At 38.4% G+C, this 18815-nt stretch overlaps 1 protein-coding gene across 2 annotated transcripts in view; it reads right to left on the reverse strand.

Annotated features, from left to right (window-relative positions):
• Nucleotides 1-18815, reverse strand: part of PLCB1 (phospholipase C beta 1) — a 638677-nt gene that overhangs the window by 109591 nt on the left and 510271 nt on the right. For both annotated transcript variants that reach the window (XM_072943830.1, XM_072943831.1), the window contains exons 20-23: nucleotides 15514-15678; nucleotides 14005-14104; nucleotides 13076-13180; nucleotides 11970-12079 (exon numbers count right to left, since the gene is read on the reverse strand). In XM_072943830.1, coding sequence (XP_072799931.1) covers nucleotides 11970-12079; nucleotides 13076-13180; nucleotides 14005-14104; nucleotides 15514-15678 — 480 coding nt within the window. The remainder of the gene's footprint in view (nucleotides 1-11969; nucleotides 12080-13075; nucleotides 13181-14004; nucleotides 14105-15513; nucleotides 15679-18815) is intronic.

Below are 18815 nucleotides of genomic sequence, written 5' to 3' on the forward strand. Positions count from 1 at the left end.
AAGAGAATAGCAAACCCAATGTAAGCAGTGAATTGACATTTGCAAGCCATTTGCAAATGTTTCCTCTCTTTCTCAGACCCCTTCTATAGCAATGGGGGCTGAGAGATCATATAGAGGAGAGCTGAGTCACGTAGCCAAGAATGTCCAAGACCAGCCAGGCCCCAGCTGACCACATAAACTTAAGTGAGCCCAGCTAAGATGAACTGAGCTTCGTCCAGATCAACAGAATTGCTCAGCTGACCAAATGACTTATGAACAGTAATAAGTAGTTGATGTTGTAAGTCACTAAATTTGGGGACTGTTTGTTATGTGGCAGGAGCTAACTGATGTGGTGGTTATAAGCATAGATTTTGGAGCCAGACTATCCTGGGTTCAGATTTTGGCTCTGCCACTCATTAGCAGTGTGATATTGGGCAAGTCACATAATTGTCTGTGCCTCAGTTTCCTCATCTTGCTAGATGATGATATGCAGGTACTGGGTATTGTAATAGTGTCTATACTGTAAGGTTGTTTAGAGGATCAAATAAATTACTACTTAGAAAGAGCTTAGAATACTTCCTGGCACAGAGTGAATACATGCATGTTAAAAAAACAAATAAAACATTTAAGCTTTTATAACACTATCAATGAAAAATAATAACAAATACATTAAAACTTATGAAATCTCTGCTCCATCCCCTCCAGCAGCTAGTCCACTATGCCCTGCACAGAGCAAACATTTAGCACTTGATGAATAAATGTTGATCTGTGTAAAATGATTGCCTCAATAATTAGATACCATTTCACTGATGCTTTTCGGTGCTCTGCAGCTCTTTTGTCAGAACTGCCCTCTGTGTCCAAGGCAGATTTTACCGGCAAGGAGGCTGTCTCCATGCTCTATGTTGTAGCGCATTAAAAAATACATTCGGAAATGGCCAGAAGTCATTTGGAGCCCAATGTTGTGACATTCTGTCATGTAATTACAGACAGCAGATTGTCTTACGATAACATTTTTATAAAATGTAAAAAGAGGGTGAAAATGACACTGATTGTCACGAGTGGCTTTTAAACTGTCCCTCACAGCAGCTTTAAAATACGAGTTTCAAAACTGCTTTTGGTGTTGGCAGATTTTTTTCTTTTTTCTGTATTACTATTATTTTATCAATTAGGTTTGTTTGTTTGTTTATTTATTTATTTTAATGGCGGTACTGGGGATTGAACCCAGGATGTCATGCATACTAAGCACATGCTCTACCACTGAGCTGTACCCTCCCCCACCAGCAGAACTTATTTTACTTCAACACACAACCCCTGTCTATCTAGCACAGCCTGCTGGGTGCTGGTGGCACTGAGATGGAAGGGATAAGTCCTGGGACTGGCAGCAGGAATCCAGTCAGGGGGCAGGAACCCAAGCCAGTAGCCCAGGCAGCCTGCAGAACCCCACTGCACAGAACTCTTTGTCTTTTGGAAAACGGCTACTGGTCTGCCTGTGCTCTTCAGTTACATCCATCAGAAGAGTTCTCCCTACAATCATTATGCCATGGGGAGGGATGGCCTGTTTGTTTTTTAGTAGGAAATTGCAAACTGGAGGTTTAGAGTCCAACTAGAGGACATGGAAATACTCACCCAATATGGCCAGAATTTTAAATTAAGGAGATTTTACATGAGTGCAGTGGATTTCTTGTTTCACTTGAGAAATCAGATTGGGCAACACTGGGGACTGTATTCCCACTTTGGATGAGAATGGAGGGGTTTCTGTCCCCTTTAGGACACTGCCTCCTCACTCATTCAGACTTTACTCCTGGAGGCATTTGAGTTTGTGGGAGACACTTGAGAAGACTGAAATATGATAGATGTTTGACCACAAAATTCATAAAGGAAATCCATAGACATCACACAGGAGAGGTTGAAGAAACGGGAGTGTTGGAAAAAGCTCTGGGTCTTCAGCAAAGTTACCCATTTGACCTGATCCTCCAGCTTGAATACAATGGGAGTGAACCTTCCCAGCCTCCCAGCTGTAGGGGGCGCCTGTGGTCACCAAACTCAGTTGCCTGCAAACCTGGGACGGAAGGCGTCCCTGTTCCATCCGCAGCTAATGGTTCTCATTTATATGCAGGTAGGTTTCTGGAACCATGTGGGGAATGACAGCTGTCCTAGGGTGACAGCTGGCTGAAATGAGCCTTTTGGAAAAGGATAGGGAAGAAGACAATTCTGATGCAGGAAAGAATGGAGGTAATAATAATAACGTGTGGCTTCTTTTCAGCAACTAGGATTAGCATCTTGAGGGTATCAGACCAGAGGTGTATTCAGAATGAACCCAGTAAACTTATTTTGCCTTGCGTCAGGTTGGCTGGCATTCTGTGGAGCTGTAAGCTCTTGGCAAATCAAGTTCAATTATTAACTCAAGTCAAGAGGCAGGAAAAATAAAATTCTGCTCATCAAGGTTATGTAAGACAAAGTCTTTCCATTCCGTAAACTGATATAAAGTATAAATCCAGAGATTTTTTTTTTTTAAGCAGATAAATGTTGAAGAGATACACAGCCAAACACTTCGTAGTTACAACTGAGCATCAAGAGATCACCAAAGTTTGGGGCTGGATTTGAGGTAAGCTTTGGAGAAATGCTTGGTCCAGGGGTCCTGGGGTGGCCTCCAGGCAGGGTGGGCTGCATCACACAACCTGGAGGGGGTGCACCCTTCTCACCGTACATTAACAGGCAGTTAATAGAAATGATGGAAATGAGCGAAATGGACTAGATTTAATGCAACACAGCAAAAGGAGGCTGTGTTCAGAGCCGGAAAGGGACTCCTGGAAGGGTCGGCTGAGTTCCAGTCTATTATTGCCCAGGCTTTGAAGAAGGCTGGAAAACTGAATTTTTGTGTGAAATCTCCCAACTTAAAATCACCAAGAGGCCAAAGTGCATCTTCAGACCACCTTTGGCCCAGAGGCTGCCCATCTGTACCCTCTGCTCGGAGGAGAGAGTTTGCCTGGATTCCCGGGACTGTGTCAGGGTGAGCAATGCACCTACGGAGACCGAGACGCAGAAGGGAGGGGGCTGCGCTGGACCCGCCGTGGGCGGGGCCGACTGGTCTGCAGCCCCGCCCCCCGCCCCAGCGGCGAAAGCGGGCAGAAGAGGGCGGGTAAGGAGAACAGTGAACGCTGGGCTAAGGAATTTAGGGCTCCTTGTGTAGTTTGACTCTTGCCAAGGGCCTCTAACAATTTTCTGGAAACCAGTTTTATTTATGAGTTTAGTAAGAATCTAAAATGGCAAATGTATCAGACTAATTTTTTTTTTACATTTTTTATTGATTCATAATCATTTTACAGTGTTGTGTCAAATTCCAGTGTTCAGCACAACCTTTCAGTCATTCATGGACATATACACACTCATTGTCACATTTTTTTCTCTGATTTATCATAACATTTTGTGTATATTTCCCTGTGCTATACAGTGTAATCTTGTTTATCTATTCTACAATTTTGAAACCCCAGTCTATCCCTTCCCACCCTCTACCCCGCCCCCCACCCCGGTAACCACAAGTCTGTATTCTCTGTCCATGAGTCTATTTCTGTCCTGTATTTATGCTTTGTTTTTGTTTGTTTGTTTGTTTTTGTTTTTTAGATTCCACATATGAGCGATCTCATATGGTATTTTTTTTTCTCTTTCTGGCTTACTTCACTTAGGATGACATTCTCTAGGAGCATCCATGTTGCTGCAAATGGCATTATGTTGTCGGTTTTTATGGCTGAGTAGTATTCCATTGTATAAATATACCACATCTTCTTTATCCAGTCACCTGTTGATGGACATTTAGGTTGTTTCCATGTTTTGGCTATTGTAAATAGTGCTGCTATGAACATTGGGGTGCAGGTGTCATCCTGAAGTAGTTTTCCTTCTGGGTACAAGCCCAGGAGTGGGATTCCTGGGTCATATGGTAAGTCTATTCCTAGTCTTTTGAGGAATCTCCACACTGTTTTCCATAGTGGCTGCACCAAACTGCATTCCCACCAGCAGTGTAGGAGGGTTCCCCTTTCTCCACAGCCTCTCCAGCATTTGTCATTTTTGGATTTTTGAATGACGGCCATTCTGACTGGTGTGAGGTGATACCTCATTGTAGTTTTGATTTGCATTTCTCTGATAATTAGTGATATTGAACATTTTTTCATGTGTTTTTTGATCATTTGTATGTCTTCCTTGGAGAATTGCTAATTTTTAAAATACGTTGCTAAGGGTTGAATATACAGATTTTAATTGACATTTTCCTAATGGAGGTTGACAATAGAAAAAGCTGCAGATCACTGGGTACCAGACACGGTGACACCAGCTTCAATCACAGCCCGGTGATGTTAGAGCAAAGAAATCAGAGGGGCTATTAAAGGTCTATACCAAAGCCTTTATTAAAACTCATGTAATTTGCTAGAGGCCACACCGTTAACAGTGGGACTGGTGTTTGAATTTATGTTATATTTTAAAGTCTAAAGTTTTCTACTGTGCTAGTTCACTCTGTAGTCTATGATAATAGCAATTTAAGGAACCGCGACAGTAACTTAATTTGCTGCCAAGATACAGAGATGTACAAATGAAAACATCATTTTCGAAAACTTACTCTGTTGCACTAAAAAGGCAATCCTATATTAAAAGTTAAATGAGTTAAATAAAACAGTTAAATACAAGCGCTGAAAAACCAAAAACCCCTATACAATACTATAATTAAATTTTTGGTGCCATCACTGAAAGGTTGAGTAATTCCCACTCTATGGATACACGAGCTGAAATGCAAAAAACAAAGCCCTCATTCCACTCGCAAGAATCAGCGGAAGTCAGCATTTGTGACTATTGCTCCCCAGACTTTTCCCAAATCTTTTTTATGAGTTTGAATAAAATAAACAAGAAATCCTTTTGCATCATACTGGAAATTACAATAGAAACAAAAGAACTAGAAATATCAGTTTTCTCAATTTAATGGAGAGACTCCTGAGATTCCATTAAACACATTTCAAGGAAGGAAGGTTGAGAAGTTAGTATTTCAGTTGCACTGGATTTGGCTTGGCTGGGTGGAGACAAATGTGCAGTATAGGCTACAGCAGAAGTAGGTCACTGCCCTCCAGTGGCTAAATGAAATCATTACAACGTTTTGCCTTCAAAACACGGGATAGTGAGTGGCCTTTTTAAAGCCGAGATTTTATTATAAAAATAGTATTTATGCCCTTCTTATCTCCAGAATGAACGAATGTGCCTTTGCAATATAATACAAGTGGGTCAGTAAAGGTATAACTGGAAATTATTACAAGTTTTAGAGAAAGAGGATATGCCATTTGGTAGGCTAGTTGAAAAGTTTTCCCGTTCGGGCACTGGACATTTGGATCTGATCATCAAGCCACAGAGAACCGGGATTTCAGGAATTTAGTGGTGTGGTTATTATGCTAAGTAGAGAGTCTTCCAAATACCAAATGCATGATTGCACTATCGGAGGTGCTGGGTCATGCTGTCATGCCCGAGTAATCTAAGAAGTACAGCAGGATGGCAGCATCTTGACTTGGATCCCTGATGGGTGTGGCTCAAGGGCGAGGTCATCAGTGTTTCCAGAATATTAAAGGCAAGACTCAACAATTTCATCCTGCAGAAATCCAGCCCATTCAGGACAAATGTGAGCAGTGGATGTGGCTTCAGCAAAAGTAGCCTTTCCCTCAAGAAAAAGAGCTTTCTTAAATGTGTGTGCAGTTGGTACCTTACATTTATATCACCTGAATGAAATTAGATAATGTATCTGTCCCCCGCACTCCAAAAAGAATGTCTAAAAACTATATCCTGATGTGTGTGCTCTGAAGCATATTGGGGTGAAGTATACTAATATTTGCAACCTACTTTGAAATGCATCACAAATAAGATGGAATAATGAAGGGGTAGAGGGATGTAGAGATGGCCATACATGTGATAAAGCAAATGCATCAAAACTGAAGTTGCAGAATCCAGGTGATTGATATACAGATGTTCTTTTAATTTTTTGAATGAATTAATCAATGAGTAGGAAGAGTGAAGATGCCACTCTTTCTGCTGTCTGTGGTTAGAGAATCTGCATTTAATTCATAATTGCAGCAGTTTATTTACAAAGAGATAAAAGTGTGACAGGATGTAGCTCTGCTGACTATTTTGTGTGGCATATGTTACCATTCCTACCAACTTTAATTTATTAGAAATATTTTGATACCATCGCCAAAGAAGTCGGCAGAAATGAGTTCTTTTGGCCTTGAAGGCTGGAGCATCAGGTCCTCTCTTCCATCTTAACTTTCCCCTACAGTGGAAATGATTGCTTGGTGAGTGAATGCAGACTTTGTGACTTGGAAGCTTTGAGTTGGGGAATCTGTCCTTTGGCCAAGGCAGTGTACAAAGTAATCAAATAGAGCCCACATGCATAAACCTAACTTATTTTAAAATATTTATTTATATTTATTCACTATTTTAAATTGAAGTGCAGTCAGTTACAGTGTGTCAAACCTGACTTATTGAAGAACAAATTCTGATCATATCCAGTGATTTTAAAGGGAGAAATCTTGACATTTGATTCAACAGAAAATTCATTTCAGAGGATTATTATTTAAGGTAAAGGTCTTATATTCTGTGCTCACCCATCCAGGAGATCTGTCACAGAGGACAGAAAGATGAATAAGGGCCAGTCCTTGTTAAAAGTTATGGAAAATTGCAGTTTTGTTATTGAGGCAGTGTGATGTGGTGTAGGGTAGACGCTTGATACTCAAGGTGTGGACCATGGAACAGCGTGATCCCCTCAGCTGGGGCTGGTCAGAGACGCCAAGCCTCAGGCCCCACCCTGGACTCACTGAATCAGGCTCAGCTTGTTATCACGATACCCTGGTCTGTACACTGAACTTCTAGAACTGTCGGTGTAGAGCACGCTTTCTGGAGCCAGATTGCTCACATTTCAATCCCATTTCTGCTCCTTAGTAGTTGTGTGGCACTGAGTAATGAATTGAACCTCTCAGCACCTCAGTCTCCTCATCAGCTAAATGGGAATGATAATAGTAGTAGCTAAGACAATGCGGATGTTTTATGACTTACATGTGTTAATGCATTTAAAAGGCTCAGAATGGGGCCAGGAACATACTAAACACTCAGTAAAAGGTTTCTGCACTCCTTGACGGGCTAAAACAAGTTATGTTCAAATTCTGCATTTGGACGTTAATGATATCACATAATGTTTCCTAGTCAATACTTTGGATATTTACTTTATCTTCTTTAGAGGCGCATTTCAAACAGAAAATTAGTGTTACTGGTGTCTCATCAGTCTTCTCTAACCACATTAAACTATTAGGGCTGTGGGACACTTTTTTAAACTAAGAATCTTTGTAAAGAAAAAAATAGATACACAGGAAACATGCTGGAAGGACATACACCCAAAATGTTAACACTATCTGCAAGATTACTGAGGCCTTTTTTGTTTCTTTGTTTTTTATGTTTTAAAATTTGTAAATGACCTTTTATTTATAGAAATAACTGTAAATATTAAAGCGCCTTTGTTATGATTCAGATTAGGCAACTTTCTGTGATGTTACTAATCCAGGATCCTGAATTGTGACTTTAAAAGAGACAAAATAAATCCAGCAACTCAAATCTGTTATTCCTTAACTTCCTACACACACACACACACACATATACATATGTGTGTATATATATATGTATATATATTTGGAATTATATACATTGGAATTTTATGTATATTTACGTATAAATTTTTTCACACGATCTGAAACATTTGTTTATTATTCAAAGCATGGGGGTATTTCCAACTTTCTTACTTATTTGGTTTGCAAATTACTTTATGAAGATATCTTATTAGGTGACTACAATTCTGGGGATATTTTGGAGTCCAATAAAGTCCTTCATTTTCAAATAGAAATGACCTTTGTAACTACCAAGTTAAAAGGATTGTACTAAAAAAGTCTTTGCTGCTGAAACAGTGTCTCCAGTGTCCGCCACGTCCTAGATAGAATCTCCTTTTGAGAAAACCACAGCTACTCATTTTCAGTGGCCTCATTCAAACAAACTTACATTATTACAAGACCAGATAAAGGGCGCACTGGTGTTCAAAGGTGTGAAATGATTTTTCTCTCCCAGCATTACATGGGCAGGGCAAACGATTTTTTTTTTCTTGAGCTTTAAAAATGAGGTCATTTAAGGGTTTAGATATGTCAAAGGGAAAAAAAATTATATTTTCTCTGTTGGACCATATGGAATCTATGTGGTTCAATTCTTCTAAAATTACTTCTAAAACTGAAAATGTTCAACTTTAAGTTTAACCAATATTATACATTTACTGAAAATTCTTACTGATCACTATTTTTGGAGGAGAAACAAAGCATAATGTTGGCCTAAAATTCTACTTTTGTATTTTTATATTCATTAGTGTTATATACAACTCAAGTAGGTTTTTGATATGTGATGTTTGGTGCAAAGATAAGACTTTGAAAGGGCAATTATATAAAAGATCTGCAATCTCAAAGGCCCTAGGTCTCCCACTCCTCAGAGGGAGGTTTTTTTCCTATTGTTGCTGTGAAGCATTTTTAAAAATTGAAGTATAGTTAATTTACAATGTTGTGTTAGTTTCAGGTGTACAGCAAAGAGATTCATTTTTATATACATTTTTTTTCAGATTCTTTTTCATTATAGGTATTGAAAGTATTGAATATAGTTCCCTGTGCTACACAGTAGGTCCTTGTTGTTTTACCTATTTTATATACAGTCCTGTGTATATATTAATCCTAAACTCCTAATTTATCCCACCCTCCCATTCACTTTCCCCTTTGGTAACCATAAGTTTGTTTTCTATGTCTGTCAATCTATTTCTGTTTTATAAATAAGTGCCTTCGTATCATATTTTTTAGATTCCACATGTAAATGATATCATATGATATTTGTCTTTCTCTGTCTGACATACTTCACTTAATATGGTCATCTCTAGATCCATCCATGTTGCCACAAATGACTTTCTTTCATTCTTTTTAAAGGCTGAGTAATATTACATTGTGTCCATCTTATATATACCACATCTTCTTCTTTGTCCATTCATCTGTTGATGAACATTCAGGTTACCCAGAGTGGCCTTTTTTGGCAATCATTAGAGAATGGTCTCTCTGAGGCACCATTAGCAAAATGTTTCATTGCAAGACTTTTACCTCTGCTGCTCTACTGTATAAGCTGAAATTGGTGGTGTCTTGAAATGTTCTCTTCAAGTGAGTGTTTACTCCTTGGAGAACCTCACTGACAAATAGGTAGATGTCGATGATATAAAAACGTGTTCTTTCTAAATAGTGACAAAACATGCAATTTTACTTGAAGATGCTTTCCTTGAACTCCTACTTTTTAGAAAATAAAACACATCCACTTGATTAAAGAAACTCCTGTTTTCTAATTAGAGAAGAAACTTAATAGTAATTTATTTACATCTACATAAGTCATCTTTACCTTGAATCATATTTTATTAAATATATTGGTAAGCTACAGGGAGCAGAAGAGCAAAGAGTTTCAGAGTTTAGAAATCCAATGATTTCTAAGGAGAGCTTTTAATTTCATATTGGTGTTTATGGGAGCACGACAAGAAGTTCATCGAATTCACCGGTCTTATTCTTTTCAAAGGCCATTGGGGAAATAAAAGTACTATTATCTCTGAAGAAACAGTGGAATTAAAGGTGTTACTATTGTCTAACAGTTAAATTCTAGTCCCCACGTAAAAAATTCAGAAAGGGCATTTATTTTTGAATTTAATGCTAATAGAGCAGCTACGTAGCACTGTGGGCTTCCCTGCGAGCAGAACTGGACCTGGGGTTCTTGAGCATCTGATTGTAAGATCGCTCTCAGGAGAGAACAGGAGGGAAATGAGGAAGGCAGGGGAAGACAAGGAAACGGGCTAAGCTGAAACAGGGTTTCAGCTGGAGTCTGGCCCCAGCCTGATCCCATCAGGGACGTGGGAACTTGAAACGCAACACAGAAGTTGCCTGCTCAGAAGCAAGCGACCTTGGCTGTTACTCTCCTGTATCTTACAGTTGCTGCGCACGGGTCACCTCCTCGCAAGAATAACCTGCCAGACGTCTCCAAACAAGGTAGTTCCTATCAGCCCAGGCCAGTCCTCAGAGAAGTCTGCAGCTGTGAGCAGTGGACGCAGCAGCCCTGAAAAGGAGATCTGGGCAGGGTACCACCGGTGTCTGCTCAGAGCGTGGAAAGACACCTCTGTCCTCAGGCTCTGTACAAGCCAAGCAGTGCGTGCTCAGACTATCCTCTCAAAATTCAACTAGGAAACCTAAATGTTTTTCACTGTCTCTTTTTTCCCCTCTGCAGATGCTAAGCGTAAATGTGAAAGACACAAGTAACTTTGAATGTATATTCGTGTCTGCCATTAGGCATAACTCTCTGGCAGCCTAAAACTTCCCGATAAGCCCATTCCGTGCATACAACAAAAAGCAATATTTATGAGAATCTCCGGTCTAATTTTCAGTTTCATCACAGAAGATATGTCTCTTGGTTCTATCGGACACAATGCCTGCAGTGTAAATAAGGGCCTGAAAAATTTTACTCATATGTTAAATTTTTTTTCTTTCATGTCATTTCATTTTCTCTCTTGTTAAATTAACTCAACATCTCAGATCAAAACTTTCTGTAATTCTACACAAGAAAATAATCACAGATGTGCTCAAAAATATATTTGCATGATGCTGACTGAAGATCTGTTTAAAATCGTGAAGCACTTAAAATACCCTAAATCTAAATAAATAAATAAATACAGCAGTACATAAAAACAAAAACAAAAATAAATAAAAATAAAATAAAATACCCAATAATCAGATTGGAAAAATAAATTATTGTAGCTCTATGAAGTGATTAAAAGCCATGTCGTAGGAGAATACTTTATGACATGAAAAATGTTTGCATTAGGTGAAAATGAAAGGTTTAAACACAAATTGTGAACATTATCCCATTTTATGAAAAAATACTAATTGTGTATAAACAGGCTAGCTATATATACACCCCATGTTTACAGTGTTATCTCGGAGTGGCTTGGGTATTTGGTTTATAGGTGATATATTTTGGATTTTCTTTTCTCATTTTTATTCTTAAAAATTTTCTATGATAAGCCGAGGTTTCTTTATTCTTTTAGAATAAGAAAGAGATTATTTGATAAATAATGCCAACTTTAATAGACTTGCTATTATAGTTACCCAAACAGTTCTCATGGTTTTTTTCCTGTCCTGATCATTCTCCATTTTTCTCATCTTTTTCTCTGAATTTATCCTCTGAATATTCAAACGAAATACAAAACAGCTACTTTCTATCACTATTTGTAACACTGCTGTCCTCTCCAATGATCATGAAATTATATTTCAGTCTACATAGAGGGTTCATATTTTTAAACTTCATTTCTAATATTTCTAGATATTCCTTAATTATTCTTTTCATTGACATCTAGTTAAGAATAATACATCAGCTATTTAGGGAATATGTATGATAACACATAAATACACAGAAATAACAGTAAACACTTTATGGCCCACACTACACACCAGGTATTGTGTTAAGTACCTTATGTATGTATCATAAGAAATCACAAACGCACTTTGAAAATCCTGCACTTTAAAGACAAATACCAAATGACTTGATGATCGTCTTCTTTTCTAACTGCCTTATTCATATGTAATCTATATGAAATAATCTAGAAACTTTCCCCTGAAACAGCAAGATGTGTACTGTTTAATGGGGTCACAAAATACGATGCTGGTGGTGGCCACAGAATGTGGGAAGAGAATGAAATATGAAAGATTCAGGCAATCACCTAGATGTTTTGTGAGATGATGCTAAACTCCATCAAAGTGGTTTTCCCATGTGCTCATTTCCTCTCCTGAGGGTTAATGCCATGTAGGCAAAGCCAGCAACAAGATGTGGAAATCATGCTTAATGCCATGCACAAAATTGGAACACCCACTCACCTCTTTCTTTACTTCTTCTTCATCTTCCAGCGTCAAAGCAGCCAGTTGCTTAGCTCTCTGTTCCATCAGATTCACATATCGGATTGGATTTGACAAAGCTTCAATCACGTCTAAATAAGGAAGAGGCATTTTAGACCAAAGGTCCTGGAAATACTGATTATCCATCATCCATCCAGCCATCCACACATTCATCCATCCAGTCACCCATTCATCCATGCATTTGTTCATCATCTTTCTACCCAGCCATCTGTTTACTGATTCACCATCCATCTTCCACCCTTTTGTCTACCCATATAACAACTACTCATCCATCCAATATTTTGGAAATGGACAAGGGTCAGTATCCTTTGCTGAAACCTCAGGAAGAGAGAACTCAAAGGAGCTCAGCTCCAGGAGGCAAACTGGACAAACTCCAATTCAGGATGCCTCAATACTCCAAAATTTTAGGTTTCTCTTTGAGGGTTTCATCCATTCCAGGAATGGACTGCACACCTGTCCTATTTGGCCCAAATGGTGTTTCACGATGGAGACATTTCACACAAAAAGGCTGCTTTCCAGACTGTTGAAAGAACCCAATGATTTGGCAATAGGGGTCTCATTTGCACATGACACAGCTCGAGCGAGTTATGGCTGCCATCTTTGGAGGGGGCGTGTGCTCCAGGATTGCCATAGTCACTACCACTCCCCAGTGTCTTGCACTCCGGACACTTGGTACTATCAGCATTTAAATGTATAATTTCTGGTTGACATCATCATAAGTTAATTCCTCTAAACTTAGGGTGTCACTCGTGGAAAAGATCAGGGCTCCAAAACTGGCTGAAGGCCAGTCCATTGTACTGAGCTAGACGGACTGTGTGTAATCAGGTAGCATTGGCTAGAAAGTACGGGCTCATGAGAATAATACTACCAATGGATAAATATGCTTAATGCTTTACTGGGACTTAAACTAAAATTTAGTCACAAAGATTTGATCGATTTACCTCTGAACATGCATAGAAAAACAGGGGTAATAATGAGGACTTTGTTTGGTCCAGTTTTCTTTCCACTAAGTCACAAAAATATGCATGAACCCAGATGGAAATATCCTTTCGAAATAGGTTGCTTACCTGCATATGTATCCGGGACATAGTCCTTCACCTCTATGTAGACAAAGACAGCTGGGAGCGTCAGAGGCTGGTTCCTCTCATTTCTCAGGCAGATGTAGTGATAGCCTGGAGGGTGACATAATACTGTGTCTCGTATTTTCTTCACAATGTTAGTGATAACACAGGAACATCTATTCCATGGAAGTCTTCATTTTAGGTGACTTGGATGGCAAAAGTTCACTTCTTTCTTATGTTAATCAGATTAACATGAGATTAACATTAAGAGGTAAGGTATTTTCCTCCTCAGACAAGAAAGCAATGTTGATTCTGATTTTTTTTCCTTTTCTAACTATGTTTTTTTCCCATAAGAGAGAATTTGAAACCATATGTCATGGATTGAAATATTGGTCCAAATTTGTCCCCTGTACATGATTTCTTGACTTCTTGCTTAGCCACATGCTCTGCTTTGGACAAGAGGATGTCAGTGATATGGTGCAGAAACTTAAAATACACTTGCAGAAACAGGGGTGTCCTTATGCATCCCACTGGGCTCTAGTGATGTCTGTAAGTGTCACTGTCCCTTCAGCTGGGGCCCCCGAATAAGCACATATGGAAAGACCTAAGCCTGGCCCACAGCCTAAAGCACAGCCATATGCCTGAGCCTCACCAAACCCTGCCACCCCACAAATCTGAAGACAAAACACTTGTTACAAGGCTTTGAGTTTTCAGATAGCTTGTTACACACACTTGTCTGGGAAGAGCTGACTGATACACCATCACATGTCATAAAAGCACAGAACTACCAGGTTTAAATAAATCATCTTATAATCTTTTTATGTAACAAAACACCAAAGCAGCAAATAGCTTCCTAAATCGTTCTTTAATGATTGTGTAAGGCAGTGGTTTTCTTTACAACATTGCTTAAAAGCTTCTCACCATGCTATCCATACCTGGTCGAATTGCTTGTACTGGCAAGATCCGGTGACCAATAAATTTACCTCCTTCTTCATAAACTGCTATCCTCAAACAGGCCAGGGAAGGAAGAACTACCTGAAGGACGTTAAGGAGACACGGGGTTACCAGAACGAGCAACTCGGAGAAAGAATCAGAAAGGCATTATTCAAACAGGCTCCACTTTTCCAAATCTGAGTAGAAGCTTCTACTTTGCTAACTGATAGAAAATTAAGTGGCTGCTCTATAACTTAGATTTTCAGAAGGAGAAAGATGACCAGAGATATGGCTTCTTCTATGTTTTATCACCTTGTCCTAATGAGAAATTTGCTCAACAACTAGACCATGTTCTTCTGACATGAACATTCCCAGTGTGGACATGACAACAGTTCTATGTTTAAATACAAAGACTTGGTGGTTTTATTACTCATTGAGCATTTACTACTATATTTTCAAAGCATATTTCTTTTCATACTTTCGAGGCAAAGCAAAAATTAAATAAGTAGCTTTCAAAGATAGCTTTGAATAAAAATAAGATTTTTTTTAATGAAGCTATCATTTCCCAAATTAACAACAAGTAATTGCTCATTTTTTCCCCTCAACGTGGACTATGCAGTTATATCCCATGTCAAAGACACAAGACCAGTTGTATCATTAAATATTTGTTTCTTTGGTAACACAAACAAACTAACTTTGAGTCAATTGACTATTTTCAATGTGTCAGACATTTTCTAAGTGTTTTTGGTGTATTAGGGAATATTTACAGCAACTCTGTGAAGTAGACAGTATTATTAAAGTCCAGTTAACATATGAAAAAAAAAAAGCTGGAGTACAGAGACCTTTAACATAGATGCTCTATTTGTAGAAGACTGCCTTGAATAGATATTTTAGCCAGATAAAAACAAACAGTATGGTAAGAAAGTTTTGCCCTACTAGACAATTATTCTACTGGACCTGCATCTTCCATTGTGTGTGAAGCATGTGTGAAAAAGATTTGCTTTCTGGTGAAGGCAGAGGGAAAGCCCAGTTGTATGTAAAAGGATTTAACTCTATCAGACAGAATCTGGGCAGGATGTAAAGACCACCGCCACTGGTTAGAGATTCTAGGGCGTTTAATTCACGTTGTTGTTTTTAAGGAAGTAAGAACTTCCTTTTCTTTGGCTATGATGTTATTCTCTATTTCCCACTCTGCTTTACTTGAATTACAGTGAAAACATATCATTTATCATTTTATTATGAGAGGATATGAGTCAGATTTACATGTTATTCTGGTCTTCCAAATGAGGTATCCCAGAATTACCTGATGTACAATCCAATTGTGAAAAATCCAAACAAATGATTCACAGAAATCTTCCATAGTTTTAAAGATAGCTTTGAAAATGCTATTGCATTATAAATGTGTAAATTACAAAATGAAGCAACAGATAATTCCTCATTTCATTTTTTACCCCCAGTGTAAAACACCTAGACTATGCAGTTACATCTCATGTTAAGGTCATGAGACCAACCTTTTTGAAAACAATGGGTTCTTCCTCCCAGACAGGATTTACGGCATTTCCTTGTGATGTCTTGGTCTTAAATGCCTTCCTCCTTGTGTCCACAGGCAAACCAAACATATCCACTTCCACATAAGTCCCGACTTTCTTATCAGAAAGAAATTGACCTGAAATAATCTAGAAAGTAATAAAAAAAATAGGAACTCTTGATAAATGAATAACAGTGGTGTAAGAGAATATTTAGGGAGGTACAAACGCTGATTCTGAATGTTGAACCGTAATCAAGAAAAATACCATATGAGATCACTCATATGTGGAATCTAAAATTAAAAACAAACAAACAAGCAAACAAACAAAACATAAATACAAAACAGAAACAGACATAGAATACAAACTTGTGGCTGCCAAGGGGGTGGGGGGTGGGAAGGGATAGACTGGGATTTCAAAATGTAGAATAGATAAACAAGATTATACTGTAAAGCCCAGGGAAATATACACAAGATCTTATGGTAGCTCACAGAGAAAAAAATGTGACAATGAATATACGTATGTTCATGTATAACTGAAAAATTGTGCTCTACAGTGGAATTTGACACAACATTGTAAAATGATTATAAATCAATAAAAAATGGTAAAAAAAGATAAAATAGAAACAAGAGTACAAATACGATTTTTTTTTCGTTAAAGACTTAGTAGAGGAATACTAAAAATGTTGAGGTTAGGCGTCAATTAATAAGACAGCGTTGTATAGGAGGAAATAAATGAACAAGTATGGAAAGTTTCATGAGATTATGCCTTTTGTGTTTGAGAGCTACAGCTATTAATGTTAAAGATTGATCCTTAGAGCCAACTGAATATAAAGGATTCGCTAATCCTTAAATATGTGATAAGAGAAATAAACTCTCATTTCAGCATGATTGTGAATGAAATTAAAAGGTCATTTAGGAGTACAAATTTAAGAATAGTATATAATATGCTTGAAAGTTGCTAAAAGAGTAGATCATAAATGTTTGTGGCACCAAAACCAGAAAATAATGGTAATTCTGTGAGATGCTGAAAGTAGTAACTAACCCTATGTGGTAATCATTGCACAATATATACAAGTATATATCTCAATACATATTTAAAAGAGTACATCACATCATCACGAGGTACATCTTAAACTTACTCAGTGTTGTATGTTCACAATATGTCATTAAACCTGGACAAATTTTAAAACAAATATTGGACCCTGTATTGACATAATTACGGAGAAGAAATCACATCAGGAGTCTGGTTTCTATTTTTTTTTTGAAAAAAGGAATGGATGAATAAATCTATAAATAAAATTTTCTGTTCACCAATTTGAATTATAAAAAGAAGAGCACAAATTTAAAATTTAACATAGTGGAAAGTCTAGCACTTTAAAAAATATCCTCTTGTTCATAAAATTCAACTTGAAAGAGTGGTTATAACACCATGCTATTCCAATTCTCAAAGTTGTTACATTTTAAATAAAAAGGCACAATGCTGATTTAAAAAACACCAAAAAGAAATACTGATTTTAAACCATTAAGCCCAATTTGTCATCGTTCCTGTCCTCACCTGATCAGCCATCCTTCCACACAATTGTGGGTATCTTTTGCCTAGCTATAAAATTAAAGAATATGGGTAGGGGTGGGTGGAGGGTACAGCTCAGTGGTAGAGAGTATGCTTAGCATACACAAGGTCCTGGGTTCAATCCTCAGTACCTCCTCTAAAAATAAATACATGAACTTAATTACTTCCCTCCTCTCCCCTACAAATTAAAGAATATCATGGAGTTCAATGAGATTTTTTAATTACATATGCATAACATGTCTCCCATGTCTGCCTCTCTTTCTAAGCCAATTTTCAGAATCTGAGGGATCCTCAGGGGTTGTAAAGATTAATGGAGACAAACAAGATGTCCTGCTTTAACACCAGAGTGGGGAGTGCGGAAAGCAAGAACGGACGGAGTGGACCTGGGGATCCGGGTTGTCTGGTGGACAAAGCTGTGTGCTGGCCAACAGAGCCCTGAGCTCAGGTCTGTGAAAGAGACAGAACTGCCAAGATTATGGCTGGGCCAGAAATAAGACACAGCAGTGGCCTGAGAATGGCCAGCAGAGGCTGAGGGAGGCCAAAGGCAGCAATAGGCTGATGTGATCAGAGCTTCTAAACAAGTTAGAGAGAAAGCCATGATGGAGAGGCTGTCTGGATTTACCCTGGGACAGCTCACTTCTCCTGAGTGTTCTCTCTGCCTGAGGGCATCAGATCCTCAAGCAACAATCTCTTTGTTTAATCGGCGGTTCTACAGGAGAACAACTTAGCAGGCATTTTATAACGTATTTGAAACTTTCAAGGTATGGGAGTCATGCTGAGAATTCAGATGCATCAAAGATGTGTGCTTAGGATTTTGATTAGTCCTTAACTGAATCAGAGACACTCAGCCTCAGTGTTCTCATCGGTAAACAGAATGGTGGAACATCACTGGAGCTCACAGTCCATTCTAGTATAAAGCTTATGACAGGGGACCAAAGCAAAGGTGGTACTGGGCGAGCTGCATCTTGGCTCTCGCTGCAATGTGGAGGGCAGGACCCGGCCGCAGCGTCCCTACTGCAGCACATCCTGTCCTTTAGAGGACACTGACATTTCCAGGACAGCGCCTCCATTCTGGACTCAGGCAGCAGCTTACACCTGCCTGGGACCCATTATTTCCCCTCACTTTCTCTCTGTCATTGCTCACAATCTTGTCTCTATGCCAGCGTTTATAATTGCTTACACTGTCATGGTAGAATTTTCAAGAAAAAATAAATAAGCAAGCAAATATATAAAACAAAGACGAAACAGTATTACTTTGTCAAAACATTATTAGTTTGACTCAACTGTAACTACAATTGACAAGGACTCTAAAAATAACGTTTTATCAGTGTGTCATGCTTAAGGGTTTATCTTAATCAAACTTGACAGGAGTTTAACATCCTTTGCTGAAAACAACTTCCTAAACTAAATATAACCTTGGAGCTCTGATTCTGCCAACTCCACTCTTCAGATAAATGGTGTGAGATAATTTCACATGATATCTTTGTGAGACACTTCACTTCAATTTTAATCTTTGGCATCAAGTGACATAAATTTTAAAGTTCAAATGGGCATAACAAGCTCAGGGTAGATATAAATTAGTGAAATTGTTACAGAGCATTTTCTTAACGTAGTTTTCCACATGCCTTTGATTTAAGGTCAATCAGAAAGTTGCAATTATGCACAATAAAAAAATTCTTAGTACTGCAGTTACACAGTTAAACAGAAAAGAAATG

The sequence above is a fragment of the Vicugna pacos genome, chromosome 19 (assembly GCF_048564905.1).
Source record: "Vicugna pacos chromosome 19, VicPac4, whole genome shotgun sequence".
In the NCBI taxonomy this organism is placed as follows: Eukaryota; Metazoa; Chordata; class Mammalia; order Artiodactyla; family Camelidae; genus Vicugna; species Vicugna pacos.